The sequence below is a fragment of the Myodes glareolus genome, chromosome 8, assembly GCF_982192425.1.
Source record: "Myodes glareolus chromosome 8, mMyoGla1.1, whole genome shotgun sequence".
NCBI lineage: Eukaryota > Metazoa > Chordata > Mammalia > Rodentia > Cricetidae > Myodes > Myodes glareolus.
Genome location: NC_142033.1, coordinates 53,882,349 through 53,902,886, shown reverse-complemented (window position 1 = coordinate 53,902,886; position 20,538 = coordinate 53,882,349). Strand labels below are relative to the sequence as shown.

General features: G+C 41.7%; 1 protein-coding gene across 1 annotated transcript in view; it reads right to left on the bottom strand.

The window, feature by feature from the left end:
* Positions 1-7,269: 7,269 nt before the first annotated feature.
* Positions 7,270-20,538, bottom strand: part of Sepsecs (Sep (O-phosphoserine) tRNA:Sec (selenocysteine) tRNA synthase) — a 29,937-nt gene continuing 16,668 nt past the window's right edge. Inside the window, exons 9-11 of the mRNA XM_048461625.3 lie at positions 16,698-16,791; positions 14,864-14,954; positions 7,270-11,573 (exon numbers count right to left, since the gene is read on the bottom strand). Coding sequence (XP_048317582.3) covers positions 11,270-11,573; positions 14,864-14,954; positions 16,698-16,791 — 489 coding nt within the window. The 3' untranslated portion in view covers positions 7,270-11,269. The remainder of the gene's footprint in view (positions 11,574-14,863; positions 14,955-16,697; positions 16,792-20,538) is intronic.

Sequence of the window (20,538 nt, the reverse complement as noted above, 5' to 3'; positions counted from 1 at the left end):
TCCTGTGAAGAGGGGGGGGTCACAGATGCTGCAGTGAACTCCCCCTCCTCCTCACAGGGGAAGCTTCAGTTCCCCTCCCTTCCTTCCCTCAATACAAAGCTAGTCTGGAAGGACAGCTACAGAGGTGCTCTGCTTCTCTGCTCCTCCCCCCTACCCGCCCCTGCCCCCCCCCCCGTGCCAAGGATGTCTGATGCTCAGCTGATCTTTTAAAAGTGAGAAACAAAACTGTGCCGAATTGGATGTTTATTCCTACCATCTGCGCGGCAATACAAGTTCAGGTTGTAATGGCATCCACTCTCCATCAGTATTAGGGAATCATTTAAACATCCATAGCCGTTTACTGATTATAAACACAGTGGGGGGAAAAGGCGGCAAGTGGCATGTGGCCCCGCACCTGCCGCCTCCCCACGTCAGTCAATTTCATGCCTAGGAAGCACTGGGCGCCGTGAGGATGGCTCTATAAACAGCGCCGTTGGTTGGGAGCTCTACTCTATTCTCCCTTTTCTCCTCCCGTGGGGACTGGCAGAAACCAGCTTGGCCCAAAGCACGGTGGCTGCAAATAAATGGAAATAAACAGGAATAGACAATGATCATAAATGCACACCAAACCATGCTGAATGTCCCAGCGTTAAAAGGCCCATTTGCTTGGAGTTAGTAAATAAAAACAGAGGCGTATTTTCACTGGCTGTCGGCAACAGCAGAAGTCATTGTTCCAGAAGGCTTCTGCCTGACCCTGTCCCGCTGCATCCAGCCCCCAAGAAGAGATGAATCTCCAGGCAGTGGACAGTGACAAAAATTAAGTGGGCAGGGCAAGTGCAGACAGCAGAAGCTGAAGGAACAGGTGGAAAGGGTTCGTTTCAGAAAAAGCTCCATGTGTCCGGAAAGATGTTCTGGGCCAACTTTTATCTTGTACAATAGGTTGGCCTTGAACTCAGAGATCTGCTTGCCTCTGCACCCAAGTGATGGGATTAATGGTGTGCACCACCACCACCTGTCAACTTTTATCTTGATGAATTTCTGCACCCTCTCAGGTCCCAGTCATGACCTATGAGTAGCTCCAACCTCCAGGACCAGCCTCTGTGCCCTACTCCCACACAAGCACTTCTCCACATCTGGGTTCGTAGCTGAGAAATTCTAGCAGGCTCGCTGACGCCCAAGGATCCTGAACTCAGATTTCCAGGCAAACTCTTCCAAAGTATGTGTGTGTGTGGGCTCTGATTTAGCTTTCTTCTGGAGCATCTCTCTCTCTCTCTCTCTCTCTCTCTCTCTCTCTCTCTCTCTCTCTCTCTCTCTGTGTGTGTGTAATTGTGTGGGCATGAAGGTCAGATGACAACCTTCAGTATCACTCCTCAGTAACCTTGAAATGGGGTGTCTCGTTGCACCAGGGAACCCCCAGGTAGACTATACTGACTGGCCAGCAATCCATAGGGATCCTCCTTTCTCTGGCTTCCCACTCTAGGATCACATGTACCACCACGCCCAGTTTTTTATGTGGGCCTGCAGACTGAACTCCACTCTTTAGGTGTGTGATCCATTAATGGCCTATGACCAAGCTGGTTGGGTTTTTTTGTTTTGGTTTGGTTTGGTTTGGTTTTTTTTTTTTTTTTTTTTTTTTTTGGGAAAAGAGAATATTCTCAGTTCTGGTCTGATTGGAAGCTCCAAGCTTCTCTTCGGCACTCCTGTTGCTTTAGTGTGACCAGGAGGCCCAGGAAGGATTCTTCCTCTCTCTCGTGTTTCCCACGCGTGCCTTTCTCCTCCTTTCCCTCTGCACAGCTGTCTGAGCTGTGCACACGCCGCTGCTCACGAAGCCGCCATAGCTCCATTCGCCTCCCGTCCGCTTCAGTGTAAAGGTGATCTCTGTAGCTGGAACGGCACCGCCGCCCCACCTTAACAGCCTAGTCCTACGGGGGTTCTTTTAGGAGAGTGGGCATTGGGATTCTACTATTACCCATGGGCATGGATCCAACCAAATTCAAGGTCCCCTTGCGGTACAGAATGGGTTCAAGTCCAGCCTGGGCAACTTAGCAAAGCCCTGTCTGAAAGTAACAAGAGGGCTGGGGCTATCTCAGTAATATCTTGTTCAGCAGCACAAGGCTCTAGGTTCAGTCTCCAGTTTGGAGGGGGTGGGCACTATTCCTTCACCTTGGGACTATGTCTGGATGGGGCTGTGAGGCTCAGCCACCAGAGAGGTGAGGCTAGTGGGGCCAATGAAACAAAATGGGACTTGTCACGTGGTTAGGGCATGCTAATGGGCATTAGACAGCTTGCTGGTAGGTTGAAAGTTTGTGCGCTCAAGTTTGGGTTATTTTTTTTTAACTTTTTAAAAAGCCTCTTCTTCAGGAACATCTGATAAATTCTCCCCAAGTAGGAAGTCCTTAACTGATAAGGGTAAACAGTTAGCTATTTCCAGAGGCATCTGTGTTTCTAACAGCACAGAAATGCCGGAAGACAAAGAAGCGAATCCAGCAGCGGGAGGGAGGCAAGAAGCGGGAGGAAGGCCAGCTCCGAGCCGGCTCATCTCCCGTAGCTGCAGTCTCCGTCTTTATTGGGACAGATAGGACATGATAAATGCCAAGCCAACACAGCTGCACGGCATAAAGCCCATTTCCGATGCTATTTCATTAAAGATCTTTTCCATTGCCGTGTGTTGTGTTAACAACCATTCAATAACAGCTACTGCTGGACCAGAGGCTACATATCCATCCTCCCCTAGCTACTCCACACACGTGAAATTTCACTGGATGTTTATCTCAATCCCAGGAGGTCTTGTTATCCTTTCAGAGGAGTCAAAAGTTAGCTTTTGGAAGGTCAGGCCGCCCAGTGTTCTAGCTTGCTTTTCTGCTGTGGTGATAAAAACACTCTGACCTAAGACCATGTCGAGGAGGAATTCATTTCATCTTACACTTCCAGACCACAGTCTAGCATGGTGGGCAGGCAGGGTAAGAACTGAAGAAGAAACCATAGAGGAATGGTGGTTTCTAACTCACGCTCTGCTAGCTTTCTAATACAGCCCAGGCCCATCTGCCTAGGGATGGTGCTACCCCCAGTGGCCTGGGCCCTCCAACATCAATCATCTCTCAAGACAGTTCCTCAAGGACATGGCCACATGCCAATCTGACACAGGCAATTCTGTAACTAAAGGTACATCAAGTTGACAATAAAACCTAACCAGGCCATTCTGTTATTTGTGGCAGGGTTAGGCTCAAGGTGATCTCTCACTTAGTAGCCACTATCTGACCATGACGGAAAGCCTGTCTGGAGGGTCGCCATTGGATGATTTACCTTCCATCCAGGCTCTATGGGTCACTTTATCAAGTGTGCTAAATCTGAAGTCTTGACAACACAAGTTTTAAAATAACAACTGGGGTTTTGAAGTCATACCTTACAAAATGAAGCCAGTCTATAGGGGCTGGAAGGAGGCTCGGTGGGTAATGTGGATGCTGTGCAAGCATGAGGACCTTAGTTCAGATCCCCAGAATCCACATAAAAGCCGGGCATGGCAGCACTGAGGGAGGAGGACAGGCGAGGGTACTAAGGGCTAGCTGGCCAACCAGTCTAGTCAAAATAGCAGGTTACAGATTCAGTGAGACCCTGCTTCGGAAAGATATCCAAAGTCAATCTCTGACCTGCACATGTGCACACAAGTTAGTGCACCCCCCTTTCACACACAAACCAAATGAGATTCATTCAGCTAAAGAACTATATAGATTAGCATTACTTGAATTCTGTAAGTGGCGTACCCTAGGGTTGGTTTAGCACAAAGAATGGTAAGAAAGGTAGGCAGGAATGGAACCCACAGGACTGAAGGTCAGACCCTGTGAGCAGATAAGACAGCCATGCTAGAGGAGAAAAGGTTTACTGGGGAGCACCTGTCAAAGAAAGAGAGAGAGAGAGAGAGAGAGAGAGAGAGAGAGAGAGAGAAAGCAGAGAAAGCAAGGGGAGAGGAAGCAGGCCAAAGCAGAGGAGTCATTAGACTGACATGGTGTGCTTGTCAGCCAGGTGGAAGTCCCCAGGCAAAGTCTGCTGCCTGTTAGAGGAGGCACAGCAGTGGGTAGCCTTGTGGCATTGCCATGTTCAGACACTGGCCAGTGACTGTGACTTTGATTTTGATTTGATAGGTTAAAGCCGACCTTGTAACAGCAAAGAGGCTGTCAGATGGGGCCATTCCTTGCACTGGCGGGGAGAGGTTCCCCTTGCACAAGGTGAGCTGAGCGGGACCCCTGCATCTGAACCTCAAGGAAAGATTCTGGAATGTATTAGAGATGGAACTATTGGGGAGTTTCAATCAGACATGATGGGATTCACAGCTGCATAAATATTTAATCCTTCTTCAATCTTTCATACAATAAATAGCTGAGTGTCGTGTGGCAGCTGCTGCTTAGCTGCTTAGAATATGAGTGAAGAGAAGGCTGTTCTGGTGGGGCTGATGGCCTAGCCAGGGGCGTAGGGGAAACCCGCTTTAACAAACCTGTAAATTACATGCTGTGTTAGATCTCTGCTGCTCAGCATGAGGCATGGCCGACCGCATGAGGCTAGGACGACTAGGACAGCTGCCACAGAGGTTTGTGTCACACGCAGCACAAGCCCCTACTGAATTATAACCTGCCACACACGGGACACCAATACAGAGTCCACACACCTGAAGACAAGGGAGAGAAGACAGCTATCACTCTTAAAAGGTCATGTAAATAATCTTCATCAGGTTCGTCTTCTTATTTAGCTTCTCTAGGATCATGAATAATAGGCTCAAAGACCTTTAATTATGGTTAGAATCCACTTATGAGTGAATACATACCGTGTTCCTCTTTTTGGGTCTGGCTTACCTCACTCAGTAAAGCGTTTTCTATGTCCATCCATTTGCATGCAAAATTCAAGATGTCATTATTTTTTACCGCTGAGTAAAACTCTAATGTGTATATGTTCCACACCTTTTTTAACCATTCTTCTATTGAGGGGCACCTAGGCTGTTTCCAGGTTCTGGCTATTACAAATAGTGCTGCTATGAACATAGTTGAACAAACGCTTTTGTAGTATGTTTGGGCATCTCTAGGTCCAACCAGATTCTCTGAATGTGGCCGGATTTTCTGAATGTGGCTGGCCTGCAGTCTTTTCGAGAAGCCATTGACAATGACACTGGGACTGGTTTCCTCTGCATATACTGGATTTTTGGGATCCAGTCTGTTTGGATGCTCACCTTCCTGGACCTGGAGTGAGGGGGGGAGGAACTTGGACTTCCCACAGGGCAGGAGACCCTGACTTCCCTAGGGGACAATGAGGGAGGAGGAGAGGGAGGGGGGGAGTGGGAGGGCGTTGGGAGGAGGGGCGTAAATGGAAACTTTTTATAATTTAATAAAATTACAAAAAAAAATAAAATAAAAAAATAAAATGCTTTTAAAAAAAAAAAAAGGTCATGTGAGCAGACCTCTCGGAGACGTGGATTTAATCCAAACAGGAGGAAAGGGAGTTAACCGGGAGCCTGGGTTGACATTCGCAGGCAGAGAGAGGAGCCGGGGGCAAAGCTCAGAGGTAAGGTGTTCTGGGAGTTTGACTAGCAGCAGCAAGCTGACCGCGTCTGACTGGACAGTGAGTGGTAAGGACAAAGGGGAAGAGAGTCAGGAAGATGGAGGGGCTGGGGAGACGGCAGGTGTGGTAAGGCCACCGTGGACAGTGCACACTGCAGCTTAACTCTCTGAATGATACAGGGAACAGCTACAAAAGCCTGAGCCGAGTGGCACAGGATGCTGCTCACGGCCCCGGCTGTGGTGCTGTGAAGACAGTGAAGACTGTAGAACAGAGTCAGGGAAGAGGCCCCTTAGGGGAGCAGGAAGGAGGGAGGTGAGACACAGGCTTGACCCTGGGGGAATTTTTTAAAGTAGGTACAATATGACTATTACATATTTATTCGACTGACTGGCAAGAGTCCTATCACTTGTTGCCCAGGGCAATCTTGAACTCACAATCCTCCTGTCTCAGTCTCTGATTGCCTGGATTGTAGGAATGTTCAATAATGCCCAGCTTCACACAACTTTGTAAATATAGAATGTGAGAGTCAAGGTTAGCTCCCAGACTTTTGGCCTACACAGTGGGAAGGAGTGGGAATAACTGAGGTGGGAAGGCTGAGGGTGAGCACATTTTCAGGAAAGATCTAAGAATTGCCTTAAAAGAACTACTACGTATCCAAAAGACATAGACTAGAGGTGGGTTCAGAAAGGCCTGTTACAGGCCTAAATGTAGGAGCCATGACCAAGTGTCTTCCACATGGAGTCGTATAGAAACAGGCTGTCGGTGCTGCACAAGCCACGCTGGTAAGCCTGCTACCTCCACCAAACCACATCTCTGCAGAAGTCACTGTGACATGAGCTTGCTCTCAACATCTCCCCTACGTTATAATATGTAACTTCAGCTGCAAAAAAAAGTCAATACACCTTAGTATTTTATTTTTAGTTTTCAAATGTAACTGTAAAACCAAAGGAAACTCATTAAAAATCAAAATAAGACAACCCTGAAAATCTAAAAAAAAAAAAAAGTTATAAAATCAAATCAGTTTTTGGATTTCCCACTTGAGATTGGGAAGAAAAAAAAAAGCCCCAACAACCCACCTCAGAACATTTTCATGTAAACCTAGCGCAATTCAATACAATAGAGCGCCGTGCAGAACGTCAGTACTTACTTAATGCTGCTTCGGGCCCTGAAACATTTATTAACACTATTTGCACTTACTATCCACTTGGCCCTCAGTCTTTACGGTGGTCTGCATTCTACATCTGGTGTGGCCAAGACTTGGAGACATTACATCGTGAGTTCATGGGAAGTAACAGAGACTCAGACTCCCAATTAATGGCAAGTGCCTAATTTTAAAAAGCACAGATCAACAATAAAATCTGAAGTTCATAGATCTCTTACTTTCAAATAAATAAGTTCTTAAAAATGTATTAGCTTTTATTTTGTATGTGAACATGCACATGGCGTGTATGCAGTCAAGACAACCTGCAGGAGTCAGTTCTTTCTTTCCATCATGGGGGTCACTACAGTTGGAAGGCTGGGTGGCGAGTTCCATCTTGTTGGCCCTTGATTAAATACTCTTAAGTGCCAACCTTCTACAGTCAATAGCTATGACATGATTCCCACCCCAAGCCAGACTTTTCTTGCTGACTTCTGGGCAAGCTGATACTGATGACGGAATTAAGAAAGAGGGCAAGAATTGAGTATAGGTTATTTATATTTTCAGATTTATCTTAGTAATGCTTCAGTGAAATAAGGTACTGTTAGTGATTTATTAAAAGTTTATTTCATGTAATAAATTATATAATTTATTTTTAAAGAGTCTATAGCAAAAATATTTTTGGAAGTGTTTCTCCCTTTTGGTACAGGTCTGTATCAAAGTCTCATAGCTCCCATCCCACAGTTACACAGTTAAGTCAGCCTTCCTTTACCTTTCTCCAAAAGTTCTTGCTGGCACCACTTGATTAAAAAACAAACAAAAAAAAGATGGTATAAACACAATTTGGCTTTGTCCAAGGCCTTAGCTTGAATTGCAGACTACTAGCAGGTAGATTACAAAGGCATATTCAATAACTATAAAATCATCATCTTGTGTGACATAGACCATGAGGCCAAAATGAAAGTAAAATGTAAGGCAATTTACTAAAGGAGGCAGCAAGCCAGACCTGTGGACTAAGGCTGTCCAAAGAGTAGAATTAACTGACAGACAAAGCACCCTGCACCTTTCTGGATGACTCCCAGTGTAGACACACACACGCAAGTGCACACACATGCATACACACACACACATACATGCACATACAAGCATACACAGATGCACAAACACATGAACACTTCTGCTATTAGTAGAACCAATTGGTTCTTAGCAAATTATTCAGAGATTATGAAATTTCTGAAATTAACCAACTTCTGTGCATATAAAATTGGGAATTTCAACTCCATACAAGGTCAGTCTCATCAATGTAAAACACAAAACCATTTCTGGTTTGGCAGAAATTAGTGCATCTTAGATTTCTAGGCAAAGCAAATCCAATTTTTGTAAGTACCAAATGTGTATATATGTAAAACTTTTCTCTGAGAACAGTATGAATGGGATTCATCAATGTTTTTCATGGCTGTTTTCAATTGTTGGTCACCTACTTCAGTAAAAAGATATAAAACTGAATTTGTCAAGATGAAGTCACTAATTCAATATTATCACCAGTTTAAAAAGTGAGTACATTTTCCTAAGTTCCACTAAAATCTATGGAATCTATTGGCACAGACATATTCTATAGCTAGGGCCTCAATGACAGTTCTTACTGTCCTGTGTTTAAAGAAATGGAATCATTATTCAATTCAATGTGCTGGGACAAGGTAGTAGAAAAATTAATTTAAATCATATTTAAATTTACCATTGTACATCAAGGGCCCATTGGTGGAACAGAACTGGATTACATAGCTCATCTGTGTAACTCAGTTCAACTACTAGCATAAGCCAATAGGAAGCTCACCGTTAACACTGGATTACAAGACTGCTGTCATGTCTTCCCGACAGTGAGACCCCAACAGCAGAGACTTCTCCCTGCAGTGTGTGTAAGCCGCATTAGTGATCAAGCATTCCAGGATTCAGTTTTCTTCTCTAAGCAGACTACTCCAGCCCACTGACTTTAAAAACCAACCTCCAAAATCTACCTCACAGCCTTATTCATAAGAGGAGTTGGGCCAGGAAGATAGAAGTAGTGTCTCAGGCAATGCCTGGAATGTTCTCCACTGCCACAGTCTGAGGGCAGAAAAGCATCCAAGCAGTAAGTACTTCACAACAGACACTTGGGTATAGTTCTTTGAACACATATATGTGAACATGAGGGAGCTAGGTAAAGACTGGGGAAAAAGAAAAGCCTATGACAAAGAACTATTTTATTCTTAAAATAAATAAATAAAAACTGAGTTCTGCAACCTTAGGGTCAAACTTGGAGCCAGGAGGAACAGAGCTGGAAATGAAGACCAATTAAAAGGGAAAGGGCTAACAACCAAAACTGCAACCGATTTAATGTGCCAGGAATAAATGTTATACCATAGCTATCTTTCACATGTGGGCTCATGTAATTTATCTTCAATTAGAATTATTATCCATTCAGCAGCTGAAGCCCAGGAACTGCTGATACTCGGCAGATGAGGAAGCGTCTTCAGTCTCTGGACTCTGGCCTTTCTTAAGCAAAATGATGATCACACAATATAGATCACTTGTTCTAGAAAATCATTTTGGCCTGATGCATAGGAAGCTGCACTGCCAGCATTTCCATCGGCAGCAGCATCTGACCCTCCCGGGCTCCATGGAGACTGGGCTTCTGTAGCTTCATCAGGTCTACAAGGCAGTCCCGAATCCAGCAAGAAAGCAGCACATACCTTTTCAATCCAGGATTTACTCCCATTTAACAAGTTACTGTAGCTACTTAAGAGCCATTTCAGTGTCTGGTCCACTAAGTGCAGAATATATCCAGGAACCACCTAGATATCTTCAAGGGAGTTCTTTATCTCCAGCCAGCAAACCTTAACTTCCATGGGTATCAGTGGCTCACATAGCCCAACTTACACACTCAGCATCCGACTGAACTCATCCTTACAAACCCTCTATGAAAGATCCCTTTTTATACACAGCTCAGTGCCTACTAATACAAGCAACAGAATCCAGAGGCCAAAGCATTTGGCCCCTTGTGTTGGAAGAGTATGTTTGAGGAGACATTATGAGTGTTTCACTTTGGAGAACTGGCTCCTCTTTGGAAAAGCAGGTCAATCTTTACTAAAGAAATCCTCTTATAGCATTTAATATACTATTAGCAAATTTACAAAGCCATTTTCCCAAATTATTTCTCCATGGACCCTTTTCCCCATGAGTACGTCTTGGGTAGAATGGCACTCCACAGAGCAGGCCTGAGAAACATAGCTTTGGCATGGCGGTTTAATTCCTTGGTCTGTTTTGTTTTTGTTTTAAATTAACAAAAATCATTGTTAGAGCTATTGAGCCATAAACACACACACACACACACACACACACACAGAGAGAGAGAGAGAGAGAGAGAGAGAGAGAGAGAGAGAACTACAACCTAAATATTCTTTCTGCCTATATAAAACATATGTTTGCAGTACTGTATAATTTTGACCTCCTTAGCAAGAACATGTTCAAAGCCAGTCCTGATGGTGACTGTACACAATACTAGTCAGTTCACAAAGGCCGCTTAAAGCCACGACAGTATGGGGAATAGTTTTCAGGTGCCCAAACAGAAAAATGAGCAGATTTATAAAAAAAAAAAAAAACCATTTATAGCAACTTGTTTAGAACAAATGATTCTGGCTGTTAAGAGTTTCTATGCAGTAAACTTGGTAACATTCACAGAGTTGTCCTTTTTGATATGCAGTCACATGTCACTGATACGGTCTAAAAATGTATAATTTAGCTGGTTTTATATGTATGTGAACAGTACGACTCATAACTAACAAACCAAGAGAGCCGTCTCATCACGAGGTGCTGTATCTCGTGGGATCACTGACGTCCATGCAGCCCACCACGAACAGCAATGCCGTCAGGCAGCACAGGAGCAAACTGCCGCACAAAGCGACTTTACTGAGGAGCTCGCTTCCGTGACTCACATCACTGATGACATTTGGAGAATTCTTTTGTGTAAACCATGTACTGGACAGTAGGTAAGACACTGAGCAGAACCACCGGCTTCTACCATTTAATGTCACTAACACCCACTTTGGGTCTTCACGTGTTGCTTATATAATCAAGACAGTCTAGTTGAGAACAACTGCCCTTAGGTTCACATTAAACTATGTCTTGGCTCTGCTCCCTTGAGGACTCCCACTTACAGGCACAGACAACTAAACAAGCACCTAGTATTTAGCAGCACTAGGAACATCTTTCTCAATTCTGTGTGATCAGAAAAAAAAAAAAAAACCTTTGAATGCTGGAGAATAACTAAGAAGAAACACTGTATTTCAATGAGAATTACATGTAACTTTACAGTTTATATTAGTAAGAATCATCTGAATTGTTTTGTTTAACTAATATAACAATCAGAAAATGTCCATTGTGACTACATGTTATAACCTGTTAAGAATCATAAGGACTGAGGTATTCTAAGGATAAAAAAACATCAATCACCAACAGCTACCCTCAGACCAATCTCTTCCTTGACAGAACATTCTCTATAAAATTCTTAATTCAAAACTTTAAATATATCCTTTAAAGTGCTGTATGAACTGTAACAAAACGAAGCCTATGTCATGAAGGTCGCTGGTCCTTGTCACCAAGCACACTATCGAGTTTCAAAGCCATTTCCTCAACGTCCACACCTCCAGCTCTGTCACAGCCGTCAGCGACAGGCACAGCACTGGCTTTACTGTGTTCTCTTCTTAAGGCGTTTAAGCACTTCTCAAGTCTCTTGATGAACAAGTCCACATCCTGCATCTTCATCCCGATGGCTGCCGCCGCATTGAGGTAAGCACAAGGGTAATTGTCTGTATGGGACATGAAGCCTTGAAAAGTGTGGCCACTCACAGTTTGCACAGACCCAAGAGGCACAGCCCTGAAAGGGAAAAGATTCATCAGCCTGATGATGCTAACAGACGCCACCCAGAAACAAGGCACCTGTCTCACTAGGTCATATACCCACAGACTAAGACGCTGAGAAACGGCATAAATCATGACCTATACAGACAAACTGCTTAAAATGAAATTGTAAAATACAACTGAAGAGTCTTGCCTAGCGATGACCATTTACTCACCTTCTATAATAGAAGACAGGAACCTTAAGGTATCCCACCATTTTTACAACTTCTTCAAGAAGCAGAAAGAAATTTAGTTTTGTGTCAAATCTAGACTCTGACTTCAACTATGTAAGCCAAACTGCTTTGGTTTACTGTTACCATCAACAAAAGAGAATTCTAATCAAGCAATCAGCACTGTTGCTCACAGTGAGCTCTAGGACCTGTGTAACTGTTTCAGTGGGTGGAGGTCACCAGACAGCAAAAGCCACCTTTAAGGTTGACTTCCATAGCATTCTTAGACACAAGCAGATTTCTAATCTTTTACTTTATAAGAAACCAACTATAGGCCAGGAAGTGGTGGCACTTACTTTTAAGCCAGCACTCAGAAGGCACAGGCAAGGGGATCTCTGTAATTTGGAGGCCAACCTACTCTACAAAGTGAGTTCAGGACAGTCAATGCCATTTTGCAGAAACCTTGTCTCAAAAATCCAAAAAATAAAAAAAAAAAAACAACAAAAGAAAGCAAGCAAGCAATTAAGATCAACCCACTCATAGAGGCAAACAATGGCCTCTTACAAAACCATTTTAAAAGCATCAAAACTATGCAGCATATAGACAGTTTCTCAATAAAAAGCTGAACTGACCAGCCAGGCCTGGTGGGTGACACATGCTTTTAATCCCAGTACTCAAAAGGCAGAGGCAAGCTGCTCTCTGTGAGTTTGAGGTCAACCTGGTCTACAAAGTAACTTAAGCAAGTTCCAGGACAGCTGGGTCTAGGCCTGTTACACAGAGAAAATCTGTCTTAAAAAAACAAAAACAAACAAAGAAAAACTAAATAAACAAAAAGCTGAACTGACCTACAATATTTTTTTTCTTTGAACAAGCTGTCACTTATCCAGCTATGGTTAACACTGGAAGGGACAGGAGGATCCAGAAGCCCATCAGAGTACATAGTTAGACACTACTAGCTCAAAGCAAAGCAAAACCACAGAGCCAGAGGGATGGCTCAGTGGTTAAGAGCTCACATTCTTCTTGCAGAAGACACAGAGGATTCAAATTCCATTAGTACCACCCACGTCAGAGAGGTCATAGCTTGCCTCTGATTCCAGCCCCACGAAGATCCAATCAAAGTACAAATAAAAACCAAGTCCTTTAACACAGGCGTTTTATTCTCTGCAAGTGTGGAGACCTGAATAAGAATGGTCCCCACAGGCTCATATATTTGAATGCTTGTCATCAGAGGGACAATACTTAGAAGGATTTACTTAGAAGGATCAGGAGGTGTTACCTTGTTGGAGTAGGCATGGTTTGTAAGAGGAAGTATGTCACTAGGGATGGAGTTTCGAGGTTTCAGAAGCCCAAGCCAGACTCAGTGGCGCTTGCGTGCTCTCACGCTCTCGCGCTCCCCTCCCCCCATTTCTGTTACCTACAGATCAGATGTAGAATTTTTGGCCACTTCTGCCTGCCTGTCACCATGCTCTCTGCCATGATGAAAATAGACTAAACCTCTGAAACTGTAAGCAAGTCCAAATTAAATGCTTTCCTTTCTAAGAATTGTCATAGTCAAAGTGCCTCTTCACAGCAACAGAAACTGACAAAGACAGCTAGTCAGAGTAAAATGCTTTCATAGAGACATGATGGAAAGCACTTAGAGCAAGATCCATCACTTTTCTCTAATGTAAAATGTTTAGTATTCTGGTTAGTTGTCAACCTAACACAACCTAAAGTCAACTAGAAAAGGGAACCTCAGATCAGATTGGCCTCTGGGCTTCTCAATGCTAATGTGACTTAATTATGTTAAGTTAACAGACTGGAGTTAATGTAGGTGGGCCCAGCTCACCGAGGGCAATATTATCCCTAGGCAGGTGGTTCTGGACTATTTAAGAAAGCTAGCTGAATGAAGAAGTTAATGAACAAATCAGAAAGCATCTTTCCTCAATGGTTTCTACTTCAGCTCCCATTTGAGATGCTACCCCGACTTCCCTGAATGATGGACTAGGACCTGGAATATAAGCTAAAGAAACACCTTCCTTCCCAATTTGCTTTAGGTTAGAGTGTTTTAATCACAGCAACAGAAATATAACTAGAACAATTAGAAAACAGTTATTTCCTTAGCAACTTTCCCACTTGAAACTGACAGCAAAGATGACTTATTTCTAGTCTACTATTATAATGTGACAGTACAGCTAAAAAAGAATTAGACAAAAATCTACATAGAAGGTGGACCTTGCAAGACAGGAGGCTTGTAAGTTCTAGGCCTAACTGGGCCAAATATAAGTTCAAGTTCAACCTGGACAGCTGAGTGAGAACCTGTCTGAAAATAGAGAGATGGGGATGTATCTGTAGTCTGGTGCTTACCCCATGCATGCCCTTGGCCCTAGGTTCAATCCTCAGAGTAGCAGCTGCAGTTGTTAACAACTCCTCATCCAGAGAGGTAATAAAACAAACAAGACTCCTGTCTTCCTGTAGTTTGACCAGAGTCCAGAGGTGGGGTGTTAACAGTCTCACAGGTTCATTACCTCATTGTTCTTTGGCCACAGTGAAGCCTCAGGCATGGCTCAGTATACAGTGAAGGACAAATGAAGAAAGTCCTTGATTAAACTTACTTTTCTTTTTAAAGAAAAGCCAATATACTTTTATTGCAATAGAACCTGAAATCCTTATGTGGTGTAAGGTGGAGTTAAGGATTCAGACAAAAGAGTATTTATCTCACCAAATCACCATGCAGGACAGAAAAGGACAAGAACAGTTGAAGAAGGAAAAGTCAAGAAACTGGAATCAATAGAAAGCCAAGCACCAAAACCCAGGAGGTACTAAGGCCAAAATGACAGCACCGTTGTCTTAGACAACACTCCTATCACCAGGCTTTCCCTTGTTGGCATGCATAGAAACTGTTCCTTCCATCTGAACTTTCAAGTTCTTAAAATGCAGAAAGTGGAGCTTTGAAGTTATTAAGATTACAAAAGCCTTGAAAATCCATTAGTAAAACCGTAGGATGAAACCAAAACAGGTCAAAAATGCTACACAAGTCCCTGCTGTCTGAGTGACAGACACATATGCTTAGTGGTGACAACAAAAGCAAATAAACTCATCTCTTAAATCTACTCACCTGGCTCCAGAAACTTGTCTGGTAAAAAGCATTGAACCAAGCTGAGTGACAGCTTTGTCATGATGCTCATCTACTGTCCTAAGTGTCATAGCTAGGAGAACACAAAAACAAAGACAATTCAACAAGTTATTGGATTACAAAAACCACCCAAGACAAATAATGACAAACTACTTCATTCATTGTTCCATAGCACAAGAGCACTTTACTACACTTGATAAATTACAGCAAGGATGTTTCCATAGCAGACAAGCACAATTTAAGCAAACATGCTCACAAATCAGGAACAAAATTTCTGTATCACCATGATCAATGGAGCTGCTAACTGAATCCAACTAAGTTGGAAGGACTTAAGCAATATGTATGCATATTATCTCAGTAGGGCTAACTCCTACATACACAAATGTACAACTGTCACTCTGAGACCTCATGGTAAACTGCGTCTTTGGATCCCGCCACTGCCATAGCCATTATTCATTGAAGACTGGCTTGCCAAGCTAGACACTTTACATTGTTGTACTGGCTGGTTTTATGTGCCAACTTGACACAAGCTGGAGTCATCAAAGAGGAAGGAGCCTTACTTGAGGAAATGCCTCCATGAGATTCAGATGTAAAGCATTTTCTCATTTAGGAATCAGTGGAGGAGAATCCAGCCCATGGTGGGTGGTGCCATCCCATAGTAGGTGGTCCTGGGTTCTGTGAGGTGGGCTGAGCAAGCCATGGGAAACAAGCCAGTAAGCAGCTCCACTCCATGGTCTCTGCATCAGTTCTTGTCTCCAGGATCTTACCCTGTTTGAGTTCCTGTCCTGACTTCCTTCAGTGATGAACAGCAATGCAGAAGTGTAAGCCAAATAAACCCTTTTCTCCCCAACTTGCTTTATGGCCATAGTATTTTTTGTTGCAGCAATAGAAACCCTAAAACAATGGTCTCAACCACTCCTAAGCAATCCTGCATGATAGATTATTATCTCTATCTTAGAGATGGGGAAAAGGGATTGGCAACTAAAACATGGCATAACTGATATTCCCAACACGACCTGCTATGTGAACAAAAGATTAGGGGCTTTGTTATTAGGTGTTGGTACCCATATGGTTCTCCATGAATGCGCATTCCAAAATGGCTTCAGTTATAAATGATTCACTTTTCTGAACTGGATGAGAAATATAAAACATATTCACAAACTAATTATGAAGCTTTTAAATACTTACGTATATAAAAGTCAATTATTGACTTTTTAAAAATGCTTTTTATTTATGTGTTTGTTTGTGGGCATGTACATGTATGTTTGGTGCTTCACAAGCCAGAGAGGGTGTTAGATTTCCTAGAGCTGGAGTTAAAGGCAGCTGTGAGCTGACCTTGTCAGAGCTGGGAACTGAACTCAAATCCTCTGGAAGAGCAGCATCTTAACCACCGGAAATCCCTCTAGCTCACTAGTCTCTTCAATAGTCCCTGAACTGCATAACAGATACATTAGTCCTTATATCAGCAGACCAACTGATAACAGCAGAAGCCAAGGAAAATAAGCAAAGGCACCGACAATGCTATGCTGGAGCTCTGTTAACTGAACAAATTTTCATTATAAGAAACATAATATACTATCTGTATATTTGTTATATTTACCATTAACTCTGATTCCTTCACTAAACAGGCTTTACCTTAGAGAAACATTAAATATTAAAGCATTTCTAAATGCCAAGTAAATTTTAGTTATCACTTAATATTGGGATGGATTTAGAAATATCAGTATAATCAAAACAAGTTCACTATTTCTATAAATGACAACTTCCTCCTAAGAATATTTCAGACATACTTTCTTTTATTAAGGAAGAAAATTACCTAAAGATATAGGGTTGTGAGGTGTCTGTAGCAGTCTTTCATTGTAGGCCTCAGCCAACTTCTTCAGTTGGGTGGACAAATATACAAACATTTCCTGAAATAAAAATACCGCAAATAAATACAACTCAACCTTAATACAAAACCTGACTGGTATGAAATGTATATTATCTACCATCTCCCATGTTGCTCCTCTGCCACAATACAGTGAGATTCAGAGCCACTGCAAACGGCAGACAGAGGAAAAGACAGCCCACCCCACTGCTGGTCTTGGGCTATAATATAACACATCTCTGCAGAACTTTCAGAGTTGATATTTCAGAATTATTTTAATGGGAAGACCAGAATATTGCAATGTTTCCCAGGCTAGAGGTAAACATCTGATCCTCCAGTCTCAGCTTTCTAAGTAGCTGGGATTTAAGTATATACTGACACATCTGGCAAGAGCAAGCACTCTATTTCTGCACATCTAAACAACAGCCATCTATTTCTGCACACGCTACCAGCACAACTCTTCATCCCTCTGTACTGTTCTACACAGAGGTCCTTCCACACCATAATTAGTTCCTGTCCTTCTCAGATGACCTCCTCCTGTAACTACTAAGAAAATCTCTTCAATGCTAAGATGGATCCATTTACTATGCAAGTTACACAGTAAGTGGAAGTTTAAAAAGCCTGTGTGTCTGCATGTGTGTGTCCCCAGGTCAAACTAGAGGTCCTGTGTGTGCTAGGTCAGTGCTCTACCTCTCTGCTATATCCCCAGCCCCATCTAGAAATCTACTCTGTTTAAGGTACACATAGCTAAAATGAACAATTCTCTTATCTCAAAGACTACAATAGCTAAAACTAAAACTTACTCTACTTTGCCAATAGCAGAAAGTGTAATAAATGTTCCTAAGTCACACACACAGGCATAGCAGTATAACTGAGTCAGCAGCTATTTAAACTGAAAAGTTATTTTTTTTTCTGCTTCTGCTTTTGAAAAGGTGCAAAATGAAAACCTACCCAAATCCATCTGCAGTTGGATGAGTCTACTTTCACTGACCTCCATCCACAGTTAAACATAAATTCTAAAGAGACTCCAAGGCTAACAGCGGAAATGACACTTCTCAAGTTCAAAGGCCACAAAAGCTGCTTCTGCTTTCTCCCTAAGGCAGCTCTCTCAGCAGCTTTTCGGGTCTAAAGTCCACAGAGGAGCAACTCTATCTGGTAACAGATAAAAACTAAGAGAGGAGGGAGAATGCTGTCCAGTTTTATGAATTACCAGTTCCTTACAGGTACAAAGGCCTTACCTTGCTGACAATATATTCTCACCTAAAATGTTATACTAATCACCATTCTTAAATTTATAAGAACAATTCTTAGCATGTCAGAATCATAAAATATTAGATCACTAAATTAGTTCTTTTTATAATCAAAAAGTCAAAAATTACAATTGTTATCTGATAGATGTAGTAAGACATCTTCTTGTCATAAATATATAATAAAATGTATATAAATATATTATATGTTATATATATTTATTTTTATATTTATAAATATATTTTATATAATATATTATCATAATCATGAGCTATTGAAAATACAAATCATTTTCCATTATTTTTTAAAATATGGGTATTTTGTCTGCATGCATACCTGTGTGCCTGTGGAGGCCAGAGGAGGCTGTTGAAACCCCCTGAAACTAAAGTTTCAGAGGGCTGTGAGTTGCCATGTGGGTACTGGGAATCGAACCCAGGTCCTCTGGAAGAGCATCTCTTCAGTCCTTATTTTCTAGTCTTTCTATTTGTTACTTTACTTTCAACAGCACCTACATCTTCAGAGCTCTGCTCAGCAGTGATTCATCTAGTAGCTAACATTTTTAATGGATTATTTTTTCTGAGCACATTTATTAACATTCAATGTTTGCCTGTATTTCCAAATACATCCCTTTGTGTAAGCTACACTTGATAATGACAGCAACATTTGTCATATACAACTCCCATAAATCTGCCTCATATTGAAAGATCAGTATTCTACTTTATATAAGGGGTCAAAAAGTTTATGGCAAAAAATGTTTCTGCTTACTTATTTTTTCCTGTATAATTTGTAACTTCATTAAACTATAATTAAACATAATCTGAGAAATATTTAAGACAACTGTGGTCATTTTCACAATAGGACGGACAAAGTTATGTGAAAAAGGTATCTTTTCTTGGACATTTTGTATAAAGATTTTACTGGATTATCCTCAAATCAATATTCTAATACTCCTTCAAAACGTAGCACACGTAAGAATCAAATGGATTCCAAGAACTGTATGGCAACTAGAAAAATTCACAATCTCTTACCACGGCATCAGTCCCTAAAAGTAGAATTCATGGGTTTTGTGTGTGTCTTTTCATCTACTACAAAGTACACAAGTTGCTAATTTTAAATGCTCTACATTTTAAAAAAAAGTTTCTTATTTCCACATAGATAAGAAATGATAATGTCTCTTTAGCTATAAAAATCCTAACTTTCATCAGTATGTCTAACACTCAATAGTTGCCAAGAATTGCCCTTTATGGATCCCTATGTCCCCCTAGCAACAAGGCTACCTTCGCCTTCCATTTGTTGTTAAGGACATGTTAAAGAAACAAAGTTCTTCGGTTTATGTACTTCAGTACAGAAGCAGAGTTTAAAATAATCTTCTATCTAGTGTGGCTGTCACATCCGTAGAGTGGACCCTAATGAGAACTTAATTTGTACCTGAGCTAACTTTTCCTGAAATGTTACCTAGAGGGTACCTGCAAATGTAACCATGCACATAAAACGTTCAGTTCTAATCCACTAATAAAGTACCTTCAATCAGTTCTATCAATCACCAGCTAGTCAGAGGTTTAGAGTTATCTGTTGAGATCTGGTCTCGCCATGAAGCCTAGACTACCTTACCCTTCTGAGTGCTGGGATTACAGGTACATATCTCCACTCCTAGCCAGAAATCAGCTTTTACTGTAACTAACATAAGGAGGGAAATCTTTATTATAAAGATAATCATAAGATAACTAAGTCTCATATATCATTAATGTTTAACTCAATTTTTAAAACCTATCTTCGAATGAAGCTCATGCTCAACAGCAAATATTTACAGTCTTTACTGCGTATGAAGGCTGTAGGAGGTAAGCCAACCTCAACTACAGCATACTGAACTGCACACAGGACACAGATTAGAGTCCTAATGTCCTATTAACATCACCACACTTTAAAATATCTTTCAGGATATCGGATGGTATGGCGATCCTACACTAACACTGAGCTAAGCAGTTTTACCTGATGCATGAAGGTGTTACAGAGCTTGTACTATTTTCTGCTACAGTTAAATCTATAACTGACATTTATTATAAAATACTTCTGTAACGGGAGAAATTTATAAGCAGCACAAGCAAATGTGTATAGAAAGATCTTACTTTCAAGAAATGAAATAATATTGATTTTCTATGTCCTTTGGCTGTATTTAACTTAATTTTAAAAGACTCTGACTACAGATAAACAGAACTGTATACCTGAATGGTAATGTCAGCTATGTTTCTAGAATAAAAACACAAAACCTTATACTTTCCATGAAAAAGGAACTGAATTATATTACGCATTATCTTTTGAATGGGCTTTGGACTGCAGACTGAAATCCAATATCCAGACTATCCCTCACTAGAATTCAGATGTGCACAGTTCATCAAACTTCCAAGAAAATGTCCTAGGCTATGTCTGTGCAACATGCTACATTATGTTATGGGGTAGGAGAAAATGGTGTTCCATGTCTGTCTCAGAAGGTAAGGAACCATGCGTGGACAGATACACATTCATACACACAGATATCCACAGC